This window comes from Numida meleagris, chromosome Z, assembly GCF_002078875.1.
Source record: "Numida meleagris isolate 19003 breed g44 Domestic line chromosome Z, NumMel1.0, whole genome shotgun sequence".
In the NCBI taxonomy this organism is placed as follows: domain Eukaryota; kingdom Metazoa; phylum Chordata; class Aves; order Galliformes; family Numididae; genus Numida; species Numida meleagris.
In genome coordinates this window covers 44238098-44265304 of record NC_034438.1, presented here as the reverse complement: position 1 = coordinate 44265304, position 27207 = coordinate 44238098, and the positions used below count along the sequence as shown (strand labels likewise).

Sequence of the window (27207 nt, the reverse complement as noted above, 5' to 3'; positions counted from 1 at the left end):
TCTTCATTTTCCTGAGTGGACTTTTGCTGGAGTGAGAAAATAGTGAATGGTGTGAGTCGTGGCACAGGGTGAGGGAAGAGCTACATTTAGCTCTTGCCAACAGTTGCTTGTTACCAGCACTGCCTGCTTTCTGCTGAAACAGAACTTAGAGACTCGGTCTGTTTCCAACAGTTGAGGATGTTTCCTTTCTTATAGCTCAGCCTGGAAGTCTTGTGGTCTAAATTCCTCTAAAGTACGTAAAGAAGGATGAGAGCAGGTGAGCAAAGGCTCTGTAGCTGTACAGTACAGCATCTAAGGGATGGCTTTTATTTAGCTGGCAGGTCTAACTGCTTTCTAAGGAGCCATGCAGCCAGAGAGGACATTCAAAAGCATCTCTGACTCTTACAGTAGCACCCCATTGCCCTCATCTCTCTGCCATGGTTAATTTCTAGTGCCATCAAGTCTGACCAACAGCTCTGCTTGGAGGAGAACTGGAATTTGTTTCAGGTATGCGGTCCTGAAATCTGGAACCCAGTGTGTCCAGGTACAGCTAGTACAAGCAAGGATAGACATCAAGCGTGGCTTTATACATCTCGTGTCTGCCTGCTCAACAAGGAAGGAATGGCACCGCTGTGTGGCTAAACTAAGCCCATCGGGCAATTGTATGTTAGTTGAATCCTCAGAGCCCAAAGTGAGTGGAAATTCGGTGCAACACTTCATTCATGATTAGCGTAACTTAGTTTCAGCAAGGCTTTGCAGTAGGACAGAATAGATAGAATGGAGAAAAACACCCACCCAAACAGTTAGGCTAGGTGCTGGAAAAGAAAGTCCTCTTTACCTTTCGGGTGGAAAGTCGATCACTGTGTGGAATTGCCCCTGTAAAGCTGCAGGGCCTTCTTCCACTTCAAGGAAGAATAGCGGGAGAGCCGCTGTGGCCTCGTGCCTGTGCCTGTGCCTCCTCCAGTGTGAGCAGCTTTGTGGAAGAAGACACCCCCAGAGACTTGGCCCTGATAAAGAACTGTGCCCTGTAAGGGAAAACGACAGATAAGAGGGAGGATCAGAAAGCAGCAGCACAGCCATTGCAGCTCCTGGGGACATCTTGCATTTTGCTAAGTCTTGGTTACCCTAGCCACTGGAAGATGATGTCAAAAGAACCCTTTTGTCAGAGGGATGTTTATGGCAAAGCGCATCCTCAGAATTAAGAGCGGCTTACTGCATTTAAGCAGGCCAACAAAAACCCTAGAAAATGGGGGCAGGTAAGTCAGAAAGCTTCACTGCCACACTTTAAACAAGCTTCATCTGCATGTAAAACGTCATAATGACAGTGACAGTTTTCTTCTTGTCCAATCTGGGTTTGGATGTTCTCAGGATCCAGCAACAGGATGCCACATTCTTATCTAAGCCCAGAAGTCTGCTGTCTCCTCGACAGTACAAGCACATGTCAAAGATCGTGGAGAACGTCTGGATTTGATCATGGTGTCTGATCAAGAGAAAGCTAATGGAGGAAGACACTCACCTGCTCCATCTCCAATGTCTGATGTGGATTTGGAGCAGAAGAGGACATCCGTGTGGTTCAGGATGAATTCCACCACGGCCGACTGCGTCTGCACTTCCATGAAGGCAGCTCTTCCGCTGACGCAGGCAGACTTGCTCTGCTGTGATCTGAAGAAAAGGCAGGTGAAGTAAAAGTGCCATAAGACAGAAGGCTGGGAAGATGCACACCCCTTGGGTAAGGCTTTGGCATGTGTCAGCTATTGTGCCTCACTGCACGGGCAGACAAGACCTTCGGGACACTGAAGAGATGACATCTCAGCAAAGCATGACACAAGGGATCATACAGTCATACAAGAGAAGAGCAAAACTGAAGGAGTAAAAGGTGAGATTGTTATTTTCTGGAGAATGGAACTAAGCATTGTGTTGAAATGGAAAAAAAAGTTTACCTTAAGAGGTTTGGAGCCCACACAATTGCTAAGTTCTTAGTATGCATATTTGTGATGGAGCAGTTCCCAACTAGACAGGCCATGTGTCTCATTAGGTACTCCAGTGTCCTGGAAAACAAGAGAGGCAAACATTCAGCACCATTGAGCACACCATGCTGCAATTCACAAAACAAACCTCAATTCATTATTTCCTTTTTTTTCTATGAGCAATCAAAAGGAAAGTTGAACACAGGCATAATGTTGCTACCGCAAGACAAAACCTGGAATCGCATAATTTCCCTCTGAAATGCAGCAGGCCTGAGCTCAACGGACTGTGGGCAGCACTGACCTGTAATGAGGCGGGGGAAGCTGCTGGATGACATCCTGCATTCTAACCAACCGCTCCTCATCTGTAGTGGCAGAAACAGCAACCTGGAATAATGCAGAAAGGGATTTAGGCACAGCTCAGGGTAGATACAAAGACACAAGGGATCATACTGACTGCAGTGATTGATGCCTAGATTTTCATTTTCGGCTGAAGTCCTGCTGCAACAGGCAAGTGAAACACTAGCTCAAAAGGAAAAGAAGTGTGTGGCAGATCCAGATGGAGGTGTATTGCATACACACAGTGCAGAGCATACTGTTACCTTCTTTCCAGAAAGAATGAGTTGCAGGACCTTAATGCAGTGGCACTGTACAAAGATCAACATGGGTTTCTACACAGTTTTGCCTCTATCAGAGAAGGTCTCCAACTGGTCCTGCTCAGCAGGAACCCCAGTATTCACAACAGCAAACTCATCAAGATCTTTCGAGTGCTTGTGGGTGAATTGCCAGAGAGGAGAAAATAGCTCCCATTAACTGCACACGGGGGGAGCTGATACTCAGACTTCTCACACTGGTAACAAAGCAGTCCAGAAATCAATACAGTAGAGGCCAGGGTGATTTTTTTCCTTATTCTAAAGCACAAACTTTAAAATTACACCATTAATTTTAGAATACGCTGTCAGGCAAAACAAGTTTTAGAAGCCATTTATCCAAGATCATTTCCCTAAGTCTGAATTTTTGCAGCCAAAAGGTGTCAAATTAGACTGTGGAGACTTTTGCAGTGGGAAATCACTGAGGCCACTGAAGAAATTTTCCTGGATGAGCAAGGACACACCAGTCCCATCTGAACAAGAGAGTAGAAATAAGGATGGGGTTGCACACGTGTGTGTGTCATGGATGAACAAACTGGTGTTGTGCTTCAGGGAGCACCTTGCCACCTTTTTCCTGCACTTGGGCACTCCATGCCACTTCTTTGCTTGTTCTGGGAATCATAGAATCATAGAATCACCAATGGTTGGAAAAGACCTGCAAGATCATCCAATCCAACCATCCACCTATCACCAATAGTTCTCACTAAACCATGTTCCTCAACATGTCTAAATGTTCCTTGAACACATCCCAGGTTGGAGACTCCACCACCTCCCTAGGCAGCCCATTCCAGCACCTGGCCACTCTTTCAGAAAAGTAGTATTTCCTAACGTCCAGTCTGAATCTCCCCTGGCACAACCTGAGGCCATTCCCTCTCCCTCTATCACTGGTTACATGAGAGAAGAGGCTGACCCCCAGCTCACTACAACCTCCCTTCAGGGAGTTACAGAGAGCGATAAGGTCTCCCCTGAGCCTCCTCTTCTCCAGACGGAGCAATCCCAGCTCCCTCAGCTGCTCCTCATAAAGCCTGTGCTCCAGACCCCTCACAGCTTCGTTGCTCTTCTCTGGACATGCTCCAGGGCCTCAGTGTCTTTCTTGCAGTGAGGAGCCCAAATCTGAACACAGTACTCGAGGTGCGGCCTCACCAGGGCTGAGAACAGAGGGAACGCCTTGGGAGCACCCTGCCACCTTTGTGCTGCTCCTGGAAGCGCCTTGCCACCTCTTTGCTGTGTTTCAGAACCCCTTCCCGCCTTTGCCGGTGCTGTAGGGGAGCCTGCACTGCTCCGCCGCCCCCCTCCTCCCGCCCCGCACCCCGCACCGCCCAGCAACGGCCCCGTCCAGGAGCTCATTGGTCAGCGGCAGCGCCGCCGGCTCCGATTGGCTGAGCCTCAGCGCGCGGGAGAGGCCGCTGGGAGCCGGCTGGAGGCGGCACGGCTCTCCTCACAGGGTGCTGCTCCCGCAGCTCAGGCCGCGGGAGCGCCGCTGCAGCCGCTGTGCGCCGGAGCTCTCCGGGCAGCACCGAGACGGAACCGCGGCACCACGGAGCGGGTGCTGAGGACAGCTCCGCCGGAGATGAGTGGGATAACGGCACCGGGACAGGGAAAAGAACCCTGCGCGGCCCCAGCCACACTGCTCTCCCTTCGCCCGTGGGATGTGGGCTTGGGATGTGGAATGTAGGACTGGGATGAAGGTTGGGGGATGTGTGGATGTGGCTGTGGGATGGGCCATGGATTTGGGACGGATCAAGGACTTGTGTCCCCAGCGGCCACAGCGCTGCTGCCAGCATCTGGGCCATGCCCCACTCCGTCCACTCCACTGCTGCTCCCGGTGCCCCCCAGGCCCCCCACCACCCCCAGAGCCCGGGTCTAAGGTGGGCCTGTGGCCACAGGGGGCTGTGGGGAGGCTATAGGGGGATATGGGCTGTGTGGGGCTGTAGGGGAATATGGGGCTGGGGGGGGCTGCAGGGAGGCTATAGGGAGGGATGGGGCCTGTAGGGAGCTTTGTGGGGGGCTGTGGTGGATATGAAGATATAGGGGTCTCTGGTGGGGGCTATAGGGAGGTATATGGAACTATAGGGAGTGTGGGTGGGATATAGGGATGCATATAGGGGGATATGGGCCTATAGAGGTCTGTGGTGTAGCTATAGGGGGGATATGGGGCCACAGAAAGCTGTGGGAGGCTATGTCATGGTTTTGTGATTTTTTGTTGTCAGTATTCCACATCACAACATCATGTAAAGCACTGGCAGTTAAAGAGTTAATGTTCTGGTTCTGTGGACTGCCACTTCTGGGTGCTCGGTTTTCGGAGGGGAAGAGGAGGAGCTGCATTCTCCAGGGGTCTTTGCACCTGGAAAGGGGTTGGTAAAGCCGCCTGGCTGACCTGGAAGTGCCTTTCTTTGTTTGCTGCAGAGAAGCACGTGGTCCCCCTGCAGCTTACAGAGGAAGGGCTCAGCTTTGGACTCTCTCTCTCTCACTTTGTTTGATTTGTTGGCATCAATTCCAATATCATATTTAGTAAATCAACGTTCCTCCTCAGACTCTTGCCACTGTTTTGTTTTAGATCCATCTACAATTCCCCTACCCTTCCCCCTTTTCCCTTTTTTTTCCCCAGGGCGTGAGTCTGTGGGTCCCCTGCTGCATTAGTTATGGGACCAGTCCGGGCCGGCCCATAAACCAGCAACACTTTTTTTTTTCCCTTTTCTCCTCTTTCTCTAGGCCTGTGGGTCTGCTGTCCCCCTGTTACAGACACAGATTCAGAGATAACTCCACGACAGCTCCCTTCAAGTATTGGAAGGCCACAATGAGGTCTCCCAGAGCATTCTCTTCTCCAAGCTAAACAAGCCCACTTCTCTCAACCTTCATAGCAAAGGTGCTCCAGGCTGCTGATCATCCTGGTGGCCCTCCTCTGAACTCGTTCCAAGAGCTCCGCGTCTTTCTTGTACTGAAGGCCCCAGGATATGGGACTATAGGAGGCTGTGGGGGGATACAGGGGGGCTGTGGAGAGCTATTGGGGGATATTGGGAGATAAGGGGCTGTAGGGGGTGTATAGGAGGATATGGGGCTATGGGATGCTGTGGGGGGCCATGGGGTGATATGGGGCTGTAGGGGGCTGTTGGGGGCTGCAGGGAGGGATATGGAGCTATAGGAGGTTGGGGGGGTGTAGGGGTGGGTATAGGGGTATATGGGGCTATAGGGTAGGCTATAGGGGATGTGGGGCTAGAAGGCTTTCCCTTCCTTTCCCTTCCTTTCCCTTCCTTTCCCTTCCTTTCCTTTCCCACTTCTCCCCACATTTCCCTCCCCCCGTCCCCTTTTCTTCCCTTCCCACTAAACCCCACATTTCCCTTCCCTTCCATTCCCTTCTGTATCTTGTTATTTTAGGAATATTTTAAGCTTTGGTGTGCTTTACTGAGAATGTTTCTTCCCATAGTTGTCATTTCATAGCAGGGTGGGTGAAATGCTAGTCATGGAAATTTAAATTAGGATTGAAATTGTACTGGAATAGAATATGATTGTTTTGTGGTCTTAAATCTGAAATGTGTTTTCTCCTTGGGCTTTATGTACAGAAATTGTTTAATAATGACTTTGGAGAAGTTTTCAGTATCCAGTCTCCTCATAAGAAAGAAAGAAAGTTTCTGGAGGACTTAATCATGAGTCAAGCTGCCGCTAAACCTCCACTTCCAAAAAGAAAGCATGGTATCATAGAATCATAGAATCATAGAATTGCTCAGGCTGGAAAAGACCTTCAAGATCATCAAGTCCTACTGCAACCTAACCATACTACTCTAACGACCCACCGCTAAATCATGTCCCCGAGCAGTACATCCAAATGGTTTTTAAACACATTCAGGGATGGTGACTCAACCACCTCCCTGAGAAGCCTGTTCCAGTGCTTAACAGCCTTTTCTGTAAAGAAGTTTTTCCTGATATCCAACCTAAACCTCCCCTGGCGCAACTTGAGGCCATTTCCCCTTGTCCTGTCACCTGTCACCAGTCAGAAGAGACCAGCCCCACTCTCACTGCAATCACCTTTCAGGTATTTGAAGAGAGCAATGAGGTCTCCGCTCAGCCTCCTCTTCCCCATACTAAACAGCCCCAGTTCCTTCAGTCGCTGCTCATAGGGCATATTCTCCAAGCCCTTCACAAGCCTTATTGCCCTTCTTTGGACCTGCTCCAGCACCTCAATTTCCTTTCTGTAGGAAAAGGTGCATTGAGGTGCCCAAAACTGAACACAGTACTTGAGGTGAGGCCTCACTGGTGCCGAGTACAGGGGCAGGATGACTTCCCAAGTCCTGCTCACCACATCATTCCTGATCCAAGCCAGGATGCCACTGGCCTTCTTGGCCACCTGGGTGCACTGCTGGCTCATATTCAGCTGACTGTCCATCAGCACACCTTTCTGTCAGGCAGCTTTCCAGCCACTCCTCCCCAAGCCTGTAGGGTTGCCTGGGGTTGTTGTGACCAAAGTGCAGGACCTGACACTTGGCCCTATTGAAACTCATATGGTTTACCTTGGCCCATGTGAGGACATTGTGCATCTAATCATTAATGATGATGGGGACAGGCTGAGAGAGCTGGGGCTCTTCAGCCTGGAGAAGAGAAGGCTCTGGGGAGGACCTGATAGCAGCCTTCCAGTACCTGAAGGAGGCCTGCAGGAAAGCTGGGGAGGGACTTTTTATAAGTGCAGGTAGTGACATGATGAGAGGAAATGGCTTTAAACTGGAAGAGGATAGAATTAAACTAGATATTAGGAAGAAATTCTGTACTGTGAGGGTGGTGAGACACTGGAACAGATTGCCCAGTGAGGTTGTGAATGGCCCCTCCCTGGAAACATTCAAGGCCAGGCTGGATGGGGCTTTGAGCAACCTGCTCTAGAGGGAGGTGTCCCTGCCTATAGCAGGGGTAGGAAGTAGATGATCACAAGGGTCCCTTCCAATGCAAACCATTCTATGGTTCTATGATTCTATGCTTCCAAACCTTTCCTAACTGCAGGTTATTGGCGATTCAGTCTGTGCTTTGGCGGTGATTTTCCATCAGCACTTTGGCTTGTATTTGAGTACCAGGCATCAGCTCATGTTTTCTGATGACTGTGTGTACCACAACGTCCTTGCACACACACACAAATGCACACACCTGTGCAGCCCCACCCCTTGTTCACCCACATGTACATACACACGTGTGCAGCCTCATCCTTGCACACAACCACATGCACACACACACATAGGCAAACCCATCGCTTTGTGCAACCCTGTGCATACTGACACGTGTGCAACCCCATCCTTGGACTGCCCACGTTCACACACACACATGTACCAGACTGTCCTTGCACACACTCCCACATGCACTCACACACTTGTGCAACCCCACCACTTTGCACAGTCCTGTGCACACACGCACGTCCAACCCCATCCTTCTGCCTATCCATGTACACATGAAAACGTGCACCACTCTGCCCCCTTTGCACACCCACGGGCACATACCACCTCGCATGTCCCCATCTGCATTCACAGATGTGTGCAAACCATCCCCTTGCAAATGTACATGCAAACATCTACCAGAAAACATCCATTTGTGTGCACATGTGCAACGCAACTCCTTAGCACACCCTTGTGCAAGCACACATTTGTGCCACCTTGTCCATGCACTCCCAACATGTTCACTCACACTCATGCATCCCCATCCCTTTGCGCAGCCCTGTGCCCACACACATGTGTAACCTCTTCCTTTTGCTCCCAATGTGCACACACACACCGATATCACAATGTTCTTGCACACATACGCACATTCACACACAAGTGCAACTCCAACTCCTTTGCACACCCCTGTGCATGCACATACATGTGCATCCCCATCCTTGCACACACACTAACATGCATGCACACACCTGTGCAACCCCACTGGCTTGTTCACTTGTGCACACACACGTGTGCAACCTCACCTCTTTGCCCAATTCAGTGCACACTCACATGTGTTTTGTAGTAATTTCCCAACCATTTGGTCTCTTAGTTAGGACGGGGGGGAAGGGGAGTGGCATGAAGCTCTTTGCATTCCCTGCTGCCTGCTGCAGGGTTGTGCTGGTGGCGGTGGAGTTGGTTTCTTTTATCTTGGGAGGGTGGGAAAGAGCTTAGCAGGCCCGGTTCAGGCTTGTGTTTAGCAGGCCTGCTTCTTCTCAAATGATTCTGATCCTCCAGTGTCAGTACTCCCATCAGTGCACGAAATAAAGGACTTCTGGGTTGAGATAAATTCATACCTCTGCAGCTTCTAATGTTTTGGATTTTGTGTTCTTGTGCAGGAAATTTTGGGGGCATGATTTATCATCACCATAGCTAACACTGCGTGGGCAATTTTGACTTGCTTTGACTTGCCTGTGCTTTCCATTGTCTCCATCTGTCTGGAACCTACTTGAATTTTACACCTGATCTGGAAATCTTTTCTTATTTCCTAGCTTTTGTGGTATAAAGAAGCGTGGAAAGGGGATGGAACAGCTTGTGGAAAGGTGATGGAACAGCTTGTTCTAGATGCCATCTCCAAGCAATTGGAAGAGAAGAAGGTCATCAGAAATAGTCAGCATGGATTCACCAAGGGAAAATTGTGCTCAACCAACCTCGTAGCCTTCTATGATGGCATCACCAGCTGGATAGATGGGGGGAGAGCAGTGGAAGTTGTCTACCTTGACTTCAGCAAGGCTTTTGATACTATCATCTCCCACGACATCCTGATAACGAAGCTGAAAAAGTGTGGGATAGATGAGTGGACGGTGAGGTAGGTTGAGAACTGGTGACTGGCCGAGCTCAGAGGATGGTGATCAGCGGTGCGGAGTCCGGTTGGAGATCTGTGACTACCGTTGTTCCCCAGGGGGTGGTGCTGTTTCCGGTCTCGTTCAACATCTTCATCAATGACCTTGATGAGGGGATAGTGTCCACCCTCAGCTAGTATGCTGATGATACAAAGCTGGGAGGAGTGGCTGACATGCCAGAAGGCTGTGCTGCCATTCAGCAAGATGCATACTGTGCACAGCCACCACATAGCATCTGCACCATTCTCCCTCTCCACGAAGGAGGAGCAGCTCAGCAAGCTTGGTCTGGGCCATCAAAGGGAACATCGAAACATCTGGATTGTTTTCTGCTGTTTGTCTCACATCCTTCTGGAAAGAAAGTAGGAGGAGACAGAGCTCAGATTTGATCCCATTGTGTGTGATGATGAATGCCAAGGGGCAGAAGTTAGTGCTTAGGCAGGGGAGAGGCTAGGCAAGCTGAGCATTGTAGAGCAACGAGATTAAAATAGAGCTCATTCTAAGTGGCTGTTCAGCGCTTTGCAGGTATTGATCTTGCAGCGGGATCTGTCTGGCCACAGGACCGTGGTTGGATACATTGATTCCAGTAGAAACTCAGTAAACAGCGGCAACCTGTGCAAAGCGCTGACAGGAATGCTGAACACTCTGCTAAGGTGAGTGGGGGCTCAACGTGTTGCTCCTTGTTCACGTTCAGTGCTAACAGGAAACTTGCACAACATTTCTGTTTCAGCTGTCCCAATGCTTTGATCCCTTGCTGCTGGGATGGGGTGTTTGAAAAATGATGCATGTGCCAAGCTCATATCTCTCTTTCAGGAACAAAGCATTGAGCAAAAAGGATGCTTGGGCCAGGTGACCGCAGAAGTCTGGCTGTTTTGGATGGTGGCAACTGATAGAATCAGGTTTTCTTGGGACTGCTGAGCTTTTGATGTAAGTCAGGTGTACTGTAGCAAGTACAATTAGGTTCTGACATGCCTTTAAACACACACACTACATATCTCTGTCCTGCCATGCCATCTTTGTTTCTTTTTGCTGCAGGTGTTTTTACTACCACGTGTTGGGCCTGTTTGCTTGTAGAAGGAAGACTGTTAGGTGTAGTTTTCACAGAGAACTTCTGTTATGATTTCTTTATGATTTTAATCCAAAATATCAGGAGTGTTGCAAGAAAGGGCCCTGCCAATGCTGGTAAGTTCCTACTCATCTCTGCATGAGGGACCCCACTGTGGAGGGAAGTGTAAATAAGGGCAGCTCAGAATCCTCTCTTGCCAGCTTCATGTGCTGGATTTTGAGCTTATGAAGCATGCTTCGTCTTTCTAAGGTGTTCCCTTCTGCTTTAAAGGAGAAGGGCTGCAAGGTGGTATTTCTCTTGTGGCTTGCAGCTGCATTCCCTGGCACAGACAGCTCTCAGTCTTCAACATTGTTTCCATGTGGCAGACTATTAGGCAGACTGTGTGTGTCCCAAATGCAGCCTTCAATTCCTCTAGTCTGACCGACATTTTGAGGAGGAAAGAAAGAATGTGATTGAATCAGAACAACATTTGAGTGCTAACACAGGGAGGTGAATGAAGACCCCAGTAGCTAACTTGGTGTTATGGGAGCATTGTCCAGTGACAAGGTCAGAGCTAACACCTGCTGACAGATGGGGAAAATACTGTTGGCTTTAGGTGAGGAGAAAGTGAAACACAATAACTGAGCTGACTGCAAAGAGCTCCTGGGGGAGGCTTGGTGCCACCTTTGAATTTGATCTGATAAACTGTTTGTGTGCTGATGTCCAGCCAGGCTACGGGGAGCAGTCTACATAGCAGGGTATGTCGGGAAGGACTGGGGCTTGGACCAGGCCAGGTTGAATGCAATGGGCTTTGCTTTCATTCTTAGTGCTTGTTTTTGCTCAGGTGGGGCAAGGTGGTGAACCTTGTGAATGAATGCCTGCAGATGGGGTTTCAGAGAAGGAGGTCCTGCAGGTTTTCTGTGACACCCATGAAGTTGTAGCGAGGCTGCATCAGTGTAAAACACCAGGAATCCACAGAGATCTGAAGGTGAGTTGTGGGCTCCATTAGTGCCGGAAGGGATGTGCTCACTCCTTTATGTATGTGTTGTCTGCCTACTCTATGGTGGATGGGCTTTGAAACCTGATACCATGTTTCTGTTGATAGGAAAAGTGGATTTAAACACTTTTCTCTATTAAAAGGTTTAAAACAAGAGCCTCTCCTTGCGACTTACTGTGTGTTTATCATCTCTAGATCTGCTTGAGAAACACAGCTGTTTGAATAATTGTGTTTTTCTTGGGAGATGTGCCAGAATATATCTGATGAATGATTTGTGGTGTCATTCTGCCAACCAAAACACTACTGATATTAGAGTAGCTCAGAAAAAGTGTGCTGTAAGTGCATTTCCTGGACTCAAATGAAAAGGATGGCTGCAGAGATGTTGGCCTTTGGGCAGGAGTTGTTAGCAGCTTTGGAGACTGGCCTCTAATCTTTGACCGTGAAAGTGGATGGTAAGGCTCCAGGTGCTTGGGTGGGAGCAGAGCGAGGCCAGCAGGGAAAGCTTTTGAACAATCCCATGCCTAGAATCAAACCAACGCAAAAAGACATTTCCTTTTCCTCTCAGCTATCTCATGAAATACCTGAAAATTATCATCAGCCAAGAAGGAGGCTCAGGTGTGCTTGTGAAGTTGAGAAGTGCTTTGTGGATCAGGCTCTGTTTTCAGAATCCTCAGCAGCTGTTTGTTTTGTACGGCTGGCCATTGTTTTGTAGGAGCAACAGAAGACTTGTGTGCTAAGGAGAACCTGGTAGTGCAAGAGAGAAAAATCCTCAGGGTTTGGATGCTTGCATGTGTTTTAAGTGACTGTGATACCACTGCTTGGTCAGTTTGAGCGTGTGGAACAAACCTGACATCATTTTTTAGGGAGTACTGGGAAAGGAGTCCTATGGATTTGAGAGCCGACGTTAAGTCTGTGGGTGTCATCCAGAAGTTAGGGTAAGGGATGAGGCAAGGAAAGCTGGGGTAAGATGATGAGGTGTAGGAACAGGAACCTCTTCCGTTGATATTAACACCCGCTGTTATCTTTTTTGATTAGGAATCCCTGATTTTTTTTGTACCGAACAAACTCATTGTGCTACCTGTGAATGTATTCATTCGCACCTGTTAGTGCTTGGTGTTCTTCTCTCCATGGAGTTGCAATTGAAATTGACATTTCTGGTCTGATGTCCAGCCTGCTCCCACATGCTCAGATCAGCAAAGTTTGCAAGGCCCGGCTCTTGGCTGGTGAGTTGTGCCCAAGGTCGGAGAGTTGACTCTTCTGAGCTTGGAGACAGGTTTTCCAGTTGCATGTTGTATTATTTCTGTGGCATTGACCTCCTGAGCTCCAGCCCTAAGTGGGGGGTGGTTTAGATAGATGTTAACTTTGACTGGAAATGCAGTGCCCAGGGCTGCACGCACTTGTGACAGTTGTGAGCGTAAGGAAAGGCATGTGGTGGGTGAGGGCTTTGGTGGGTGAGCATCCCCCTGCTGAAGAGCAGGCAGCCGTTGTCTTTGCAAGCAGCCACATCCATGGGGATTGGAGGCTTTTTCGGCCTTCCAGCTCTTGGCTGTTGCTCTGAGAGTGGAGGTTCTTGCCCCGAGAGAACTACCAGCAGAAAGGATCCTGTGCGTGGCCTTTGAGTCCTTGCAGGCAAACCAGCTGGATTAGTTTGTGGCCTGTGACTGGTTTGGAGTTAAGCCAGCAGGCTTTGCCCAAAGTGGTGTGTCAGTTGTCCCCGGTGTGCCTACGGATGTGTTATGTGCTCTACAGGAAGTGCTGACATTTTGCATTTAACATTGTCTTTCACGTCTCATGTTGTTTTAAAGCACCATCTTAGAGGCAACCTTAATTTCTGCAGCCCCAAGCTTTGTGCCACGAGAGCTCTCCCGCTTCTTCCTGCCATAAGCCAGAGAAACAGAGCGTTTCTGTGTTTTATTGCTGTGTTTGGCTGAGTGGTTAGAGCAGGGCAAGGAGGCTGATTTGGACATGTTGCTTTCAAAATACTGTGCTGTTTGTGTGGTAGTGCTTCTTGCATGCAAATTTCTGCAACTGTGAGATTTAAATTAGTTCAGGGCAATTTTTCATTGAGGTGATATGTTGTTTTATGGAGAATGAAATGGTAGATTCTTGTACCTCAAGACCATTTTCATTTCCTCCTGTCCACAGTGCACTTCATGTTTGCTCCCCTTGCCCCGTGCCCCTGTTGAGGTTTAAGGCAGTGGGTGGCTCAGCACCTCACAGTCCTTCGCTCACTCCCCCCTTCCCAGTAGGATGGGGAGGAAAATTGGGGGAAAAGGGACGAAGGGATAGAGTGCACCCTCAGCCATTCATGGGTTCAGCTCAAAAGAGATGAAGTGGTGTTTGAATCACCAGGGTGCTGTGAAGGTATTGAAAGCATTGTCTGTTAGGAGACTGGAGCTGAGGCAGGTGATAAAATGAAAGGTTTTTCTTCAGATGAGGGTGCATCTCTGAGTTTGATAAGTGTGAAGGCATTTAACTGCCTCAGGGTTTGTCCCAAGGATGGCTGGGCCCTGGAGGTTTATGTTGGTTTTGTTTGTTTGTTTGTTTCAGATAAAACAGCGGAATATTTTCACAGGAAAATTAGTATTGTATTCCTTTCAACATGTCTTGGAGCAAGTGGATGGGAGTGTTGTGCTGTGTGCGTTCTTGCATGGCTGGCTTAGCCCTGCCCCCTGACCTGCTCTTTCTCTCTCCTCTCCCCACTCTCTGCCCGCTCCCTTGGTGCAGCTTTTGCTCCCGGAAGAACAGAGCAGTGACAAGGAACGGCTGCAGATTCGAGGAACTTGTCTGCCTTGTTCTGATCTCTTGCCAGGTAAATGCCGTGTTTTGTCCCCCCACATTGTTTTGCAGCCCATGTCGCACAGTGTTTAGTAACACAGCCTCATCAAGCTTTGATGTGACACTTGTCATGTGTGGTTTTTTTTCCACTTCCCCTGCAGCTCAGCCCTCAGAAGGATGCTGTCTGTGGTGTTGTGACCAGCTAGTCTTAAGGAAACAAATCCCTCAGGCCAACGGCCCAGGGACACAAGCATGCATGCTCAGGCTGTGTGTGTATGCCAGACAGCTGTAGGGAGCACAGCAGAGATGCAAGCAGAGGAAATCCATGTGCAAGGCTGCAGCTGGCACTGGTGCTGAGGCTGCTGGGAGCCGGGGGCTGGGGAGCAGATCCAGCGCCAGCAGTGACACCTCTTACTGCCCTGCTACTGAAGGATCAGAGTGCTGTGGGCAAACAAATCTGCTGCTTTGTGCCAGAGTGCCCATCTACTCATACAGAGATAGTGACTTGGTGAAACACTGTGTAATACGCTATCACGTTTGAATAGACTGGATGCAGTGGTTGTTTGTGGGAGACCCATTGCACTGGCAAATTCCACTGAGAATGAATGCCTGTGTTTGGCATTTTCCTGGTATCAGCAGAGCAGTTCTTGTCAGGACTCATCTCAGCACTTCCTGAGCATCCAGCCTGGCAATTTGTACTGAACGTTCACGGGAATCACCACGGAGTCTCCCTCTTTCATGCACTTTTACATGGTTCTGCTGATGTTTCTCGCATACTGAAACAAAGTGTACAGAATAGGCATGCGCTGCAGCCCGCACTGAACTGTGTGGGGTAGAGATTGCTTGCTGGAGTCCTTACCAGTCTCAGAGAATATCTGATAGCAAATAACATTATGACGTTCACAGGGAGTTGCTTCTTTGGGCAGTTTTTGTGTGTAGTCACTGCAACACTAAATGGAGTGTGTTCTCCTCAAAATGACAGATTTTGCTGCAAAAGTGAATCGATTTCTAGAACACCTGCCTATGCCAGTGGATAACTTGTGGAGGTTTTTTTATTGAGTCTCTCAATACTGTGGTGTGTTAACAGAGAAAATATATGTGTGTGTTTCTTTTCTGTTCCAGCGTGTCATGCATAGGCTGATGGCCATGGCATGCAACAAGATCAGCTGTGGCCCTAACCTGGCATGGACAGAGGTACAGTATGAAGCTCTGATTGTCCTTTGTTCCCTGACTTGAGCCAGCAGAGTGAGCCGCAGATCTGCTCTCCTGCTTGTCAAGAGAGATATAATCCTTCCAGATCTACCGGTGTCACTGAAAAGCTGCCTTAAAAGCTTTATTTCCTTCCTACGGGCATCTAGATGGCCATGAAAGAATAGTATAAACAGAATCAGATCTGGCGTTATAAACATGGAGAAGCATGTTTCCCCTCCTGCTGGGATTTTGTCACCCAAAGGCATGTTATTCTTATCTTCAGCAAGGAAAGGAACGTGGCACATCTTTGTGCCATCCGTTGCCCTTCTCCCATCCACTGATGCCATCACTCCATCATAGAAGGCCACCAGATTTGTCCAGCAAGATCTGCCCTTGGTGAAGCCATGCTGGCTGTCTCGGATCACCTCTTTGTCTCATGTGTGCCTTGACATGTCTTCTAGGAGGATCTGCTCCATGACCTTCCCAGGCACAGAGGTGAGGCTCACCGGCCTGTAGTTCCCTGGGTCATCCTTTCTCCCTTTCTTAAAAAGGGGAGTGATGTTTCCGTTTCTCCAGTCACTGGGGACTTTACCAGACAGCCACGATTTTTCAACTATGATGGAGAGCAGCTTGGCAACCACATCAGCCATCTCTCTCAGAACCCTAGGATGGGTATCATCTGGCCCCATGGACTTCCATTCATTCAGTTTCATGAGGAGGTCTTGGACTTGTTCCACTGTTACAGTGGGACGGAATCCGCTCCTCTCACCCACACCTTGAGGTTCAGGGTCCTGGCAGACATGAGGAGTCTGAGCACCAGTGAAGACCGAGTACCTCAGCTTTTTCCATGTCTGAGAAAGCCAGCTCTCCATTACCTTTTATCAGAGGGGGAACACTCTCTTTGGCCTGTCTCCTCCTGCCTATGTACCTGTAGAACCGCTTGTTATTTTTCACACCCCTAACCAAGTTCAGCTTTATCTGTCCCTTGGCTTTCCTGATCTTATTTCTACACATGCAGACAACAGCGCTATATTCCTCCCAGGCTACACAACCCTGCTTCCACTTCATGTACGTTTCTCTCTTTTCCCTCAGTTTAAGCTGCAGGTCCTTGCTCAGCCATACCGGTTGCCTGCCTCCTCTCCTCAATTTCTTCTGCTGGGGGATGGAGTGCTCTTGCGCTCACAGAAGGGTGCCCTTAAAGAGCTGCCAGCTCTGTGCTGTTCCTATGCCCTTAAGGACAGTTTCCCAGGGGATCCCATCCAGCAGTTCCTTGAGCAGCCGAAATTTCGCTCTCCTGAAGGTCAGGGTCCTGACTCTGCTTTTTGCCAGGCCCGCCTTCCTCAAGATCACAAACTACACCAGGGCGTGGTCACTACAGCCCAGGCTGCCTCCAATCTTAACCCCTCTAATGCTCTCCTCCACATTGGTGAGCACCAGGTGCAGTAAGGCTTCGCCTTGTGTCAGTCCGTCTAATACCTGGACCAGGAAGTTATCCTCAACAGACTCCAGGAATCTCCTGGATTGTCTGCCGCTCGCCGTGCCACCATCCCAGCAGATATGCGGGTGGTTGAAATCCCCCATCGGGACAAAAGCCCACGAACGTGACACCTCCTGCAGCTGGAGCAAGAAGGCCTCATCAACAGGCTCCCCCTGATCAGGTGGCCTGTAACAGACCCCAACCACTAGATCTCCTTTACTGGACCGATCGCTGATTTTAACCCATAAGCTCTCAACCTGGTCATGGCTGTTACTCAGGCACAGCTCTTCACAATCTATCCACTTCCTAACATAGAGGGCGACTCTCCCTCCCTTCCTGTCTATCCCTTCTTAAGAGGCCGTAGCCCTCAATCAGAATGTTCTAATCGAGGGATTTGTCCCACCACGTTTCCGTGATAGCAACCTTTTGTTCTTGTTTGTAACAAGGACAATAAATCAGAGTCTTACAATGGAGATTTCACAACTCAGAATGCTTGTTGAAGGACAAGTCACTGAATTATGTGGACTAATCAAAAATATTTGACTGTAAGTTGTTAACAAACCAGGTTTGCACTTTATAGTCAACAAACTTCTTCATGTAGGAAGTAAAGCTGACTAGAGCTGCATAACTGGCATTTCTGCTTATACAGACAGAACCAAGTGGAACAGTTTGTCTTGCAGTTAATATTTTTTTCCACGAGATGGCACAAGAAATCAATCATTCTCATCCAATAAGAGCAGTATTGTTTTCTGTATTTTGATTCTGATAGACAGTTATGCCCTAATAACCTACTAAGCAATTACAGTATAATGTTCCCAGCTGAGAGTCTGGAATTTGTTATTGTACATTAATAATTGAGAGATAAGCATGTGGCAAGGGAGGCACTTCTTCTTATTTGTTGGCTAGGGGACATAGAATAGTTTTACCATCACTGATTTTTTTTTAACTAATATACATAAATATTCATGGAACACACATGAATTAAATTGCAAAGGCATCTGTTACACCATGAGGGACTTAGTGCTGCAATGGGCACTTCATGCTCACTTCTAAAAAATGGCTCTCAACCCAATTCTTTTCCAAGTGGATGAGATACTAAAATTGTTAAAAAAAAAAATCCCTAGTGGCATCTACTGAAATACTAAGCACATTGAACTTATGAAGAAAAAAAAAAGATAGGCAGTTTCAGTCTCGTTTTTTGTTCTGTTGGAAGACACTTTTGTAGCAGACTACCAGGAAGAGCAAGAATCTGTCTTTTAAGATTCTTTTCAAGAATCTGTCAATTAAGAATTGTTTGAAGAAGTAATAGAAAATATGATTAAAATTGTAGACTGTGGTGAAGTCTGAGGTAACAATTTTCAACAAGTAAACATGTAGTTATGGTCTAAATGGCATTCATGAGAAGAAACAGTGGGTTTTCACCAAGCTTTCCAGAAACTTTCAGAATTGAAGTAGACAGTATTCAGAGATACGTAATCAGAGACTATTCATTATTATCAGTACCTGGTACAATGGAGTCAACCCCTGTGTTTTCTGGGTTGTAAATGGATTTTCTTCTTTGCCAGAAAACACCAAACATGAATATTCCTACTGCAGTTCAGTTTTTCTTTCTATTTAGAATGGCAGCACTGACAGTGGAGGAATTTGTCTTCCCATTGATACTATGCCTATATGGGACTTGGTAACAAGTTATTTCCTTATTTTCAGTCCTGCTAGTGTTGCTGATATGATTGCAAAGGCTGAATCAGACATAAGTTTGTGACTTAGAGTTCTTGTGCTTTACTGTGGTTTCTTCAGTTTCACTCCAAGGCAACTATTGCAAGAGCAGGAAACGGCTAGACAGGTTTTTATCAGCTTGCTTTGCAGAGCTGAGTGTAGTACCAACACAAGAATGTAGCTGGGGCAGGGGGATAAGGTTTTGTTGTTGCTGCTGTTGTTTCTCCAGAAGCCAGATATTCCAGTTTTAAATGTATACTGAGCCATCTAAGTGTTGTTGACATCACTGATACTGATAGGACTGATATAGATTATTACAGCAGTTAGCTCATAACAAAAGTGCTTCTGTCTCTCTAGGAATTAATTTTGTCATAGTTTATACTTGATCACTATGAAACCATTTTCTGAGGTGGATGAATATGATACCAAGGCAGGTGAATTGCTGTAAATCATTTGTTGTCCTTTTTTTTGACAGGAGAAAATGTAACGACATGCAACCGTTTCGGTGAGACACGTTGCCATGTGCATTATTATAAATGGATTTTAGTACATTAGTTTTAGGCATGTTGCCTGTCTAGAGAGGATAACTGAGAAAGTAAATGCAGGACATGCCTGATCCAAAGGAAATGCAATAAAGTATTTCAGTTTATTAAAAGAAGTTCAATATTTTTACAAATATTCAATTTGTATTCCTGGCTTACAGTACATCATTTAGAGTGATCATAGAGTTTTTGCTTATTACAAAACCTGTAATTCTCTAAATTCTTTAAGCATACCCCTTTTGTTGTTATAAACACTTGATATAGTAAATTTCAGCCATGAACAAAAAGCCAGGGCAAGGTCTTGCCACAAGCATGTTACTCAGTGCCTCATTTTGTTTTAAATGATGGGGTAAACTTCATTCTGAATATAGTGTTGTAATATTGTGGTACTTTTGATTTGCATGTCTTACTCTTATCTCCTGGGATTTCAGAGAACTAATTCCTTGGATCAGGCAGTGAAGTTACAGTGGTAAATGGAGATGGGTTAGTTCATCTTGATACAAATAAAAAGAACCCTCTCCACATGCTATACTGCAATGTGTATTGTCTCCTATTTTGAAGGTGATGACAAGAAAAACACAATTTCTTACAAGACTATCTAGCCATACTCTACTGAATGATAGGTAAAGTGCTTTTTCATACAGTATGCTGACTTTCTCCATATTTCAGTATGAAAAAAGATTCAATTTCTAAGTCCAGTTTATAAAATTTAATTAGAACTTTTAAATCCCATTTAGTAGATTAAATTTATTGCAGACTACAGTGACTGCTGCTGTTTTCTGCTGTTTCAGATCTTCTAGGTATACAGATAATATAGTCTTTGTGAACCACAGATCTCAAAATAAGTGTTTGTAATATGTATTAGCTAAGAGGCTGAGTACAGTTCAGTCCCACCCCAAATCTCAGTTTTCTTTGCCTCAGTTTATTTTGCCTTTTCTGCCTTCTAGAGTCTCTCTTCTTAGGAAGGAAGGCATGCCTCTGCCCTTCTGCCCCTCTCTCCACTACATTTATTCTACCAAGAACTGGTTTCCTCTAGACACTGTCTTCTGGATCTCTTTGTTTGAGGCCTTGGGAGTTGGTGGGGTTTGTTCATTTTTTAATTTGTTTGTTTTTTCCATTTTTTTATTTTTATAGGTAGTCCCTGTGGCGACTGAGCTTTCCTGTATTCTTGCTCAACTCTGGCTATAAACAAGATGGTTTACAAGATGGTGTGGTTAAGACTAGAGGTGTGAGATACTTCAATGGCAAAGTTTGGCAAGGGTTTATAAAAGGACTTTATTACATTCTATATATTTTTTTACCTGAACCTTACATTTATTTTTTTCCAAATCTTTCCATCCCCGCAGATTTTGATGTTTTTGACAATAATGAAATCCAAAACCTGGCACTTTGTTTGATTGTTGACTCATTCTTTTTTCTCACTAAATAGAAATAAGTTTTAGGGAGGACTGAATCTAGGGGAAATGATGTGAACTGAAAGAAGTAGGTTTTGCACAGTTAGAATAAGAGCTATGACTCACATGCAAAAAGCAAGAAAGGGGAACTCAGAGCAAGAATAACTCTGCTAGAATGGTTTTACACTTTCGGAGAATAACAACATCCTCAAATAAACTAGTTCAGTGTGTGTAAACCTACCTCCATTTCTTCTCTGTATTTGGAACACTTACTCACTGTATTCCAGAGATAAGCAGATGTTTTGGGAGCTTTCAAGGGTACAATAAAGTGTAAGAATACTTCAGAAGCCTCTAAACATTTGAAGATTTTAACCAAGCTTGAACCAGACAGTCTGGAACATGTCTATCACAAATTAAAGCCATAATGAAAGAGATTTTAAAAGATATGGCTCCTTTCTTTGTGTTTTCAAATAAAAATACTCATTGGCTTTCCTTTGTGCAGGAGTGTTTGGCTAGAATTCTTAGGGGAAAACTGAGCCAAAACACATGCTAGTTTACTGAGATACTACTAGGTGAATGAATAAATAATGGATAGATAAATAATTGAGTCTTAGACATTTTTGATGTTGTAAACAAAGATTGAAAGTAGTCATTGGGGAAATTTTGTTCATCTTATCTAGTACTCAGGATTCATTCTGTAACAAATATTTTCTTCTGAAGTGACTGTGTGAATAAGCACATATCAGCTGTATTAATGCCATTTGTATTTCACAGCTGTAGATAATGCAAGCTGGGTGTTGTTTTGGCCTGGTACAGTATATCCTGGGCTTAAAAAGGTTCTTAAAACATTAACCTGTCATCCAATCTTTCTATCTGCCCTCATTAAGGCTGTATAAAAAGTAAATAAGAACACAATATTCCATTATGTTCCAATATGGGTTAATATAAAATCAGTCACATGTATTCCAAACTGTGAACCATAGTGGCAGATAGGAAGCACTGGGTTGCAGGGCTAGCTTTGATGAGACTCGCCTCATCAGGAAGGAGGAAAGCAGGTTTTTTGCATTCCACAGGCTTTTCCCCTCATCACTGTGACAAAAACAGATTCTCTTGTGCTGTTTCACTTTCCACTATAAGAGACAGCATACTGAGACCCATTCCACTGGGGATCAACTTCCTTACCTGTGTGTGAGACCCAGAGCCTGACCTCCATCTCCCACAGCCCAGTGAGCAGCTCTAACCTCATGTCTATTCTGAACTCAATTTTTCTCCATTTGCTGCAGAAAAGGTACCAATCAATAGTTAAATATTCACAAGCTCTTTGTATCAAAACACATGTAAGATCAGTTAGGCAACTCAATTAACATTTCTCTTTTAGTTCTATCAGATGGTAAAATGAAGATAAGATGTTTGGGAACAGCTCTGATTTGATTGTTGGGCCATCCTGTAAGAGACGATTCTTAATAGCAGTGGTAGCAACTTGTGGGCTGACCTAATTCCTGCCTGGATGACTCTCTAACACCCACTGCTTTCAATCTCCCTGTCACATCACAAGAGAGAGGTGAACCCATAGCTCAAGGCATTGTGTGGGAAGAATTTTTACAGGCACATTAACCTATAATCTCTGGCAAATATGCCACAGCATTGGCACCATTATTCTCTGTGCTATGTGGTAGCTCCTCTGTCACTCTCTGAGCCCTGTGAAATCAGTGTTACAGTGCAGGAATGCAGTGTTGGGGGAAGAGAGGACAAAAAGTAATGCCTCCCCCTCCCAGGCTCGTATCTCGGTGGTCCTTCCTTGGTAGGGCGTTACATATTTCCATCTCCAAATTGCACTTCCCCTTTAGGGGAAAAGGTACAAGCTAAGAGCCTTTGAAGGTGGGAATGAACCCATATCAAGAACCTGTGGAGTGAGTAGATATCATAATTCCCTAGCCATTCAGTTAATGATAAATCTTTTATTGATGACAAAAGAAAGCAATCTGTTGAGGTTTTGGGTCTGCAATGAGCTTTGGACTGCAAAGACAACTGAGAGTTCTGTTTCTGAAATGACATTTTGGGAGTAAGAGTGAAAAAAACATTTCTGGAAGCAGTAAACCATTAACTACAGTCAGTGGAAAATGGATATGTATGCTTACACACAGTATTTATATACGTGTGTGTAGTCTGACATGCATGCATCTTTATATGTACATGTATTTCATACAGTGTGTATGTTTCAGGCAGCAAATCACACAAGTAGGAGTATCAGCATGTTGAAACAAGATATTTTGCTCTTTCTTCTTGCTAGAAAGAAAAACACCACAACTTTGGAACAGATTGGACTTCTTTTTTCTGTTCTCAGACATTGCTGTCTTTCTGCTGTAATATTTGCTATTCCTACTCCTATCAAGTGTTCCTCATCTCTTCAGAAAACAATTAGAAACAACTTGGGTGAAATGCACTAAAGAAAAATACACTTCCAAGGAAAAAGGACATTAAAAGTGTTGTAGATAATTTCATCCTCTTAGAACAATGGGCTTGTATCAATGTGTTTGGAAAACCTACGGGGTTTATGGCATTCAGTTTCAGGAAAGAAAGACAGTGTCTTTTGTGTTACTCACATTTACCTGCCAAGACTTTTATGAGAGATCAGAGACAATAAAAGAGACAAAAAAATACAAACAGACTATTTTGTATAATCTTAGAGGTGAACTAGACGGAAGCAAAAATTGCTGAGTCTCTGAAAATCAGGACAAATTTGCTTAGGTCCATTACTTGCATCTTCTCACACAATTGAAAATTTGGCAAGAGTCCATTAAATATCTTGTGAAGATAGCAACAAATCTGAATCTGTTTCAAAATATTTCTTCCTGGAGGTTTTTCTGTTGGAAATCTCAGGATATTTAGCAACTATTTTTAGCATGGGAACTCAGGCAGTAACAGCTAGTAGTCTGTGGATTGTAGGGTAAACCGTTGGTTTTACATCTGTCTTCTAAGAGAGTCAGACTGTGCACACAATGGATATAATGAGATGAGGTGGGTTTCGGACACTGTAAAAAGCATTCCTTCCTACTTGTACTCCTCTCTTTTAGAATGTAGGTCATGTACAATACATGGTGCAGAGTCATTGATGTAATTGCCAGGTTTTCATCATGGTGTTATGATTCATCTATAAAGAGTCAGTTATTGGAAAACCTGGCAAATAGCAACTCTTTTTTTAGACCAGTCTAAGACTATAAGTAAGTACCCCACCTAGATACATTCATCATGATAAAATACTGAAATAGTGCATTCACTTTGAAATTCTCAAAATCAGTGGTATTCATTATTCCTTAAACTTGAGGTCATTTGCATGCTCATCATCAATCTGAACTGACATTTTTCAGTGCTGTTCATCTGAAAAATATTCCCTGATTCTTGCAGCAAAGTGTATTGTACTATGCTACCTTGAAATGTCTGAACTTTACTTTGTGCAAAGATTATATGTATAGAATATCTTCATATTTACAAATGCACCCTTAATTACAATGCTTCCAAGCAAGGACAATGTAAGTGCTTTTTATTTGGGAAGGAGTATCATATTATATACATGGAAAAAATACAGGAACTTTCTTGAAAATGTTAATTGAACTTTATTAAACAGCTAACAGGAGAGAACTAGGAGGCCTCAGTTTTACAGCAAATATAAGGCTGGCCTTTTGCATTTCCCCTTCACAAAGAAAAAGTATAACCTACTTGGCATCAACTTCTGATGATTAATTTATATAGCATTAGTATGAAAGGGCTGTGTGAAGCTATATTTAAGGAATGCAATTAGTACTGATGAAAAAGTGCTTTTGATGCCTTCTGACCAATGTGTTTTTGACAATTGTAGGAGTGCTAGTTTTTAAAAGGAAATATACATAAACAACCTTCTTGAGGCAAAACTGTTGGAGAACAACAGGTATTATAAAAAACAATTAGTATGAAAATAAATAGCAAGATAAAGTGTTCTTCTTTTACATGGTATCTAATTAAAAGTGATGAGGAAATGTATTGCAATTCAGCCTCAGCATTATATATTCCAGTTACAAGGAAGACTGAAGCCACTTTTTCATATAGAGAAGTCTAAATTCAAAAGAATGGAAGAATAGTTTAGAGCCTAGAAATCCCTTTTTCCCTCACTCTGCTTCTTGCTAAAATGGTATGTGCTGGACAACAATGACAGCTTGAATATTGGACCTGGACCACAGAGCACAAGGGCAGAGGGATTTTGTTGCTATGCTTAAGTGTTTGGGATGCTTGACATATATATTATATGATACTGCACAAATATCTGCCTGAATACTGTTTTTTTTCTGTAAAGAAGCAAATTAAATGGCGAATTAGACAAGTTTCTTAAGATGTAAAGAGATTCTTTTCCAGAATAATCCTTTCAGTGACTTGTAGTTTGCAAATCACCAGTGTTTTTGTTTTCCCTTCTCAGTTTGGCTGATAACTATTTAATCCATGAAAATGTTAGCATCGTCAAACTCCTCTGGCATGAGTTCAACCACTGAACTCATATGTGTTAAGTTTGCCACTTACTAGCTTCATATGATGTTGAGTGAGGCACTGGAACAGTGATGAGGCACTGGCACAGGCTGCCCAGAGAAACTGTGGATGTTCCATTCCTGGAAGCACTCAAGGCTAGGTTGGTTGGGTCCCTGGGCAGCCTGATCTGGTGGGTGGCAGCCCTGCCCATGGCAGGGGCTTAGAACTGAGTGGCCTTCAAGGTCCCTTCCAACCAAAGCCATTTTATGATTCTATGATCCTATGACTCTGTGTTCACCCATTTTTGAACAGGGACTGCTTGTTGAATACATCTCCATTGCTCATGAAAAAATAAACATAAAAATTATTATATGCCCTAGCTCTGATCTATTATGTGTCTCATCATAAGTAGGCAGTACAGTTTTTCTTATCCACATGAATATAAGACTGTCTAGTTGAGAATATGCATAGTAAGAAAGATCAATGCAGATGTAATACAGTCTTGCCATTCAAATTTGTTTATGTAAAGTAAGTATGAGATCAAGATCACATATGACGTTTAAATACTTGGATATGTTATTAATATAATCAAACATATTGGTTCAGCACCTCAGAATAGAAATTTTGCTAGCTTAGGTGTTCAGATTAGAAAACTGAGTTTTTGTGAATCATTTACTTTAATGACTCCCAATTGTCACATATTTAATTCTTTTTTAAAATGACCGAAGAAAGGACATTATCCACTTTAAATTCCAAAGGTTATCTGTATTCAATGAGTTACTGCTATTGGAAACATATATTATGTAGTAATTACTGCAATTATTACACCTAAGGTCATAGGAATCTGTTTTTAACATTGTTTCCTGAGGAAATCACAATTACACAACCTCCACTTGTCTGTCTGTCTTTCTTTTTGCTTAAGAACTTTGAAATTATTATCCCACTTCTACCAGCTTTGGAGGAATGTAAGTCTCAAAGAAGTATTTTTTATAATGTTAGTTAAAATATCTGAACAGTGCGGGAAGAGAGAGAGAAACTTAAATTACAGTAATGGCTGATTTTCCTCTGCAAAACTACAGTGTGCTTGTAAAAAGTGATCCAGTCAGTCAGTGTGCATGTTCAGACTGGCTGGTACTGTAAGCATACACTTAGCTCCAGATTAGCAGTTACAATATACCCTGTCTCTGGCCTGTTAGAGGATACTCAGTAGAGCACTATGGAAGAACCGTATACAATGGGTACAAAGTTCAGTTGGTCATACCAAGCTGGGCTGTTGCCTAAAGAGCTCAACAGCCAAACTGACTTCCTTGATGGTATCAAAACTACAGTAGAAAAGTTTTTTGCTCTCTTATACGACAGTGCTCAGGCTAAATTCAAGCTTGGCTTTTGCCTTTCTAATTTTCTCCCTGCACATCTCAGTGACTTCTCTGTACTCTCCCCGAGTCACCCGTCCCTTCTGGTGTAGGAGGTAGACTCTCTTTTTCTCCTGGAGTCTCAGAAAAAGTTCCCTGTTTATTCATGCCGATCTTCCCTGCCAGCTCATCTTACCGCAAAGGGGGACAGCTTGCTCCTGCACCTCTAAGACTTCATTCTTGAGGAGCATACAACCTTCCTGGACCCCTTTATTACCCTTCAGGATTGACTCCCAAGGAACTCTCCCAACCAGCGTCCTAGACAGTTCAAAGTCCACCCTCCAGAAGTCCAGGGTAGCAGTTTTGCTGACCTTCTTCCTGATTTAACCAAGAAGGAGAACTCTACTACTTCATGGTCATTCTGTCCAAGACAGCTCCTGACCACCACATCTCCCAGCAGCCTTTCTCTGTTTGTGAACACCACGTCTTGTGGGGCACCTACCCTCATATGCTCTCTTACCAGCTGCATCAGGAAGTTGTCTTCCACACACTCTAGAAACCTCCTAGACTGCTACTTCTGCACTATATTATATTTCCAGTATACACCAGGGAAGTTGAAATCTCCAATGAGAACAAGGGCTGGTGATAATGCAATTTCTGCCAGGTGTTCGTAGAATACCTCGTCTATCTCATCACCCTGGTGAAGCAGTCTATAACAGACCCCCACCAGAATTTCAGCCTTGTTGGCCCTCTCCCTAATCCTTATCCATAGAGACTCAACCTTTTCATTCCCAGCCCCAAGCTGGGAACATTAAAACACTCTCCAACACAGAAAGCCAAG

General features: G+C 45.0%; 1 protein-coding gene and 1 long non-coding RNA gene across 2 annotated transcripts; one reads left to right on the top strand and one right to left on the bottom strand.

Moving 5' to 3' along the window:
• On the bottom strand, nt 8-2445 carry LOC110389349 (rho GTPase-activating protein 32-like). Its single transcript, XM_021379602.1, has 3 exons — nt 1920-2445; nt 1496-1641; nt 8-1004 (listed from the first exon to the last, which is right to left on the bottom strand). The coding sequence occupies exons 1-3, from the start codon at nt 2009-2011 to the stop codon at nt 814-816; spliced, it is 429 nt and encodes a 142-aa protein (XP_021235277.1). The 5' UTR covers nt 2012-2445; the 3' UTR covers nt 8-813.
• LOC110389353 lies at nt 1630-24874 on the top strand. The gene is made up of 8 exons (XR_002433165.1): nt 1630-1855; nt 9033-10033; nt 10194-10307; nt 10416-10562; nt 11270-11413; nt 14150-14234; nt 15323-15394; nt 19060-24874. It is a non-coding gene; the product is annotated as an uncharacterized LOC110389353 (long non-coding RNA).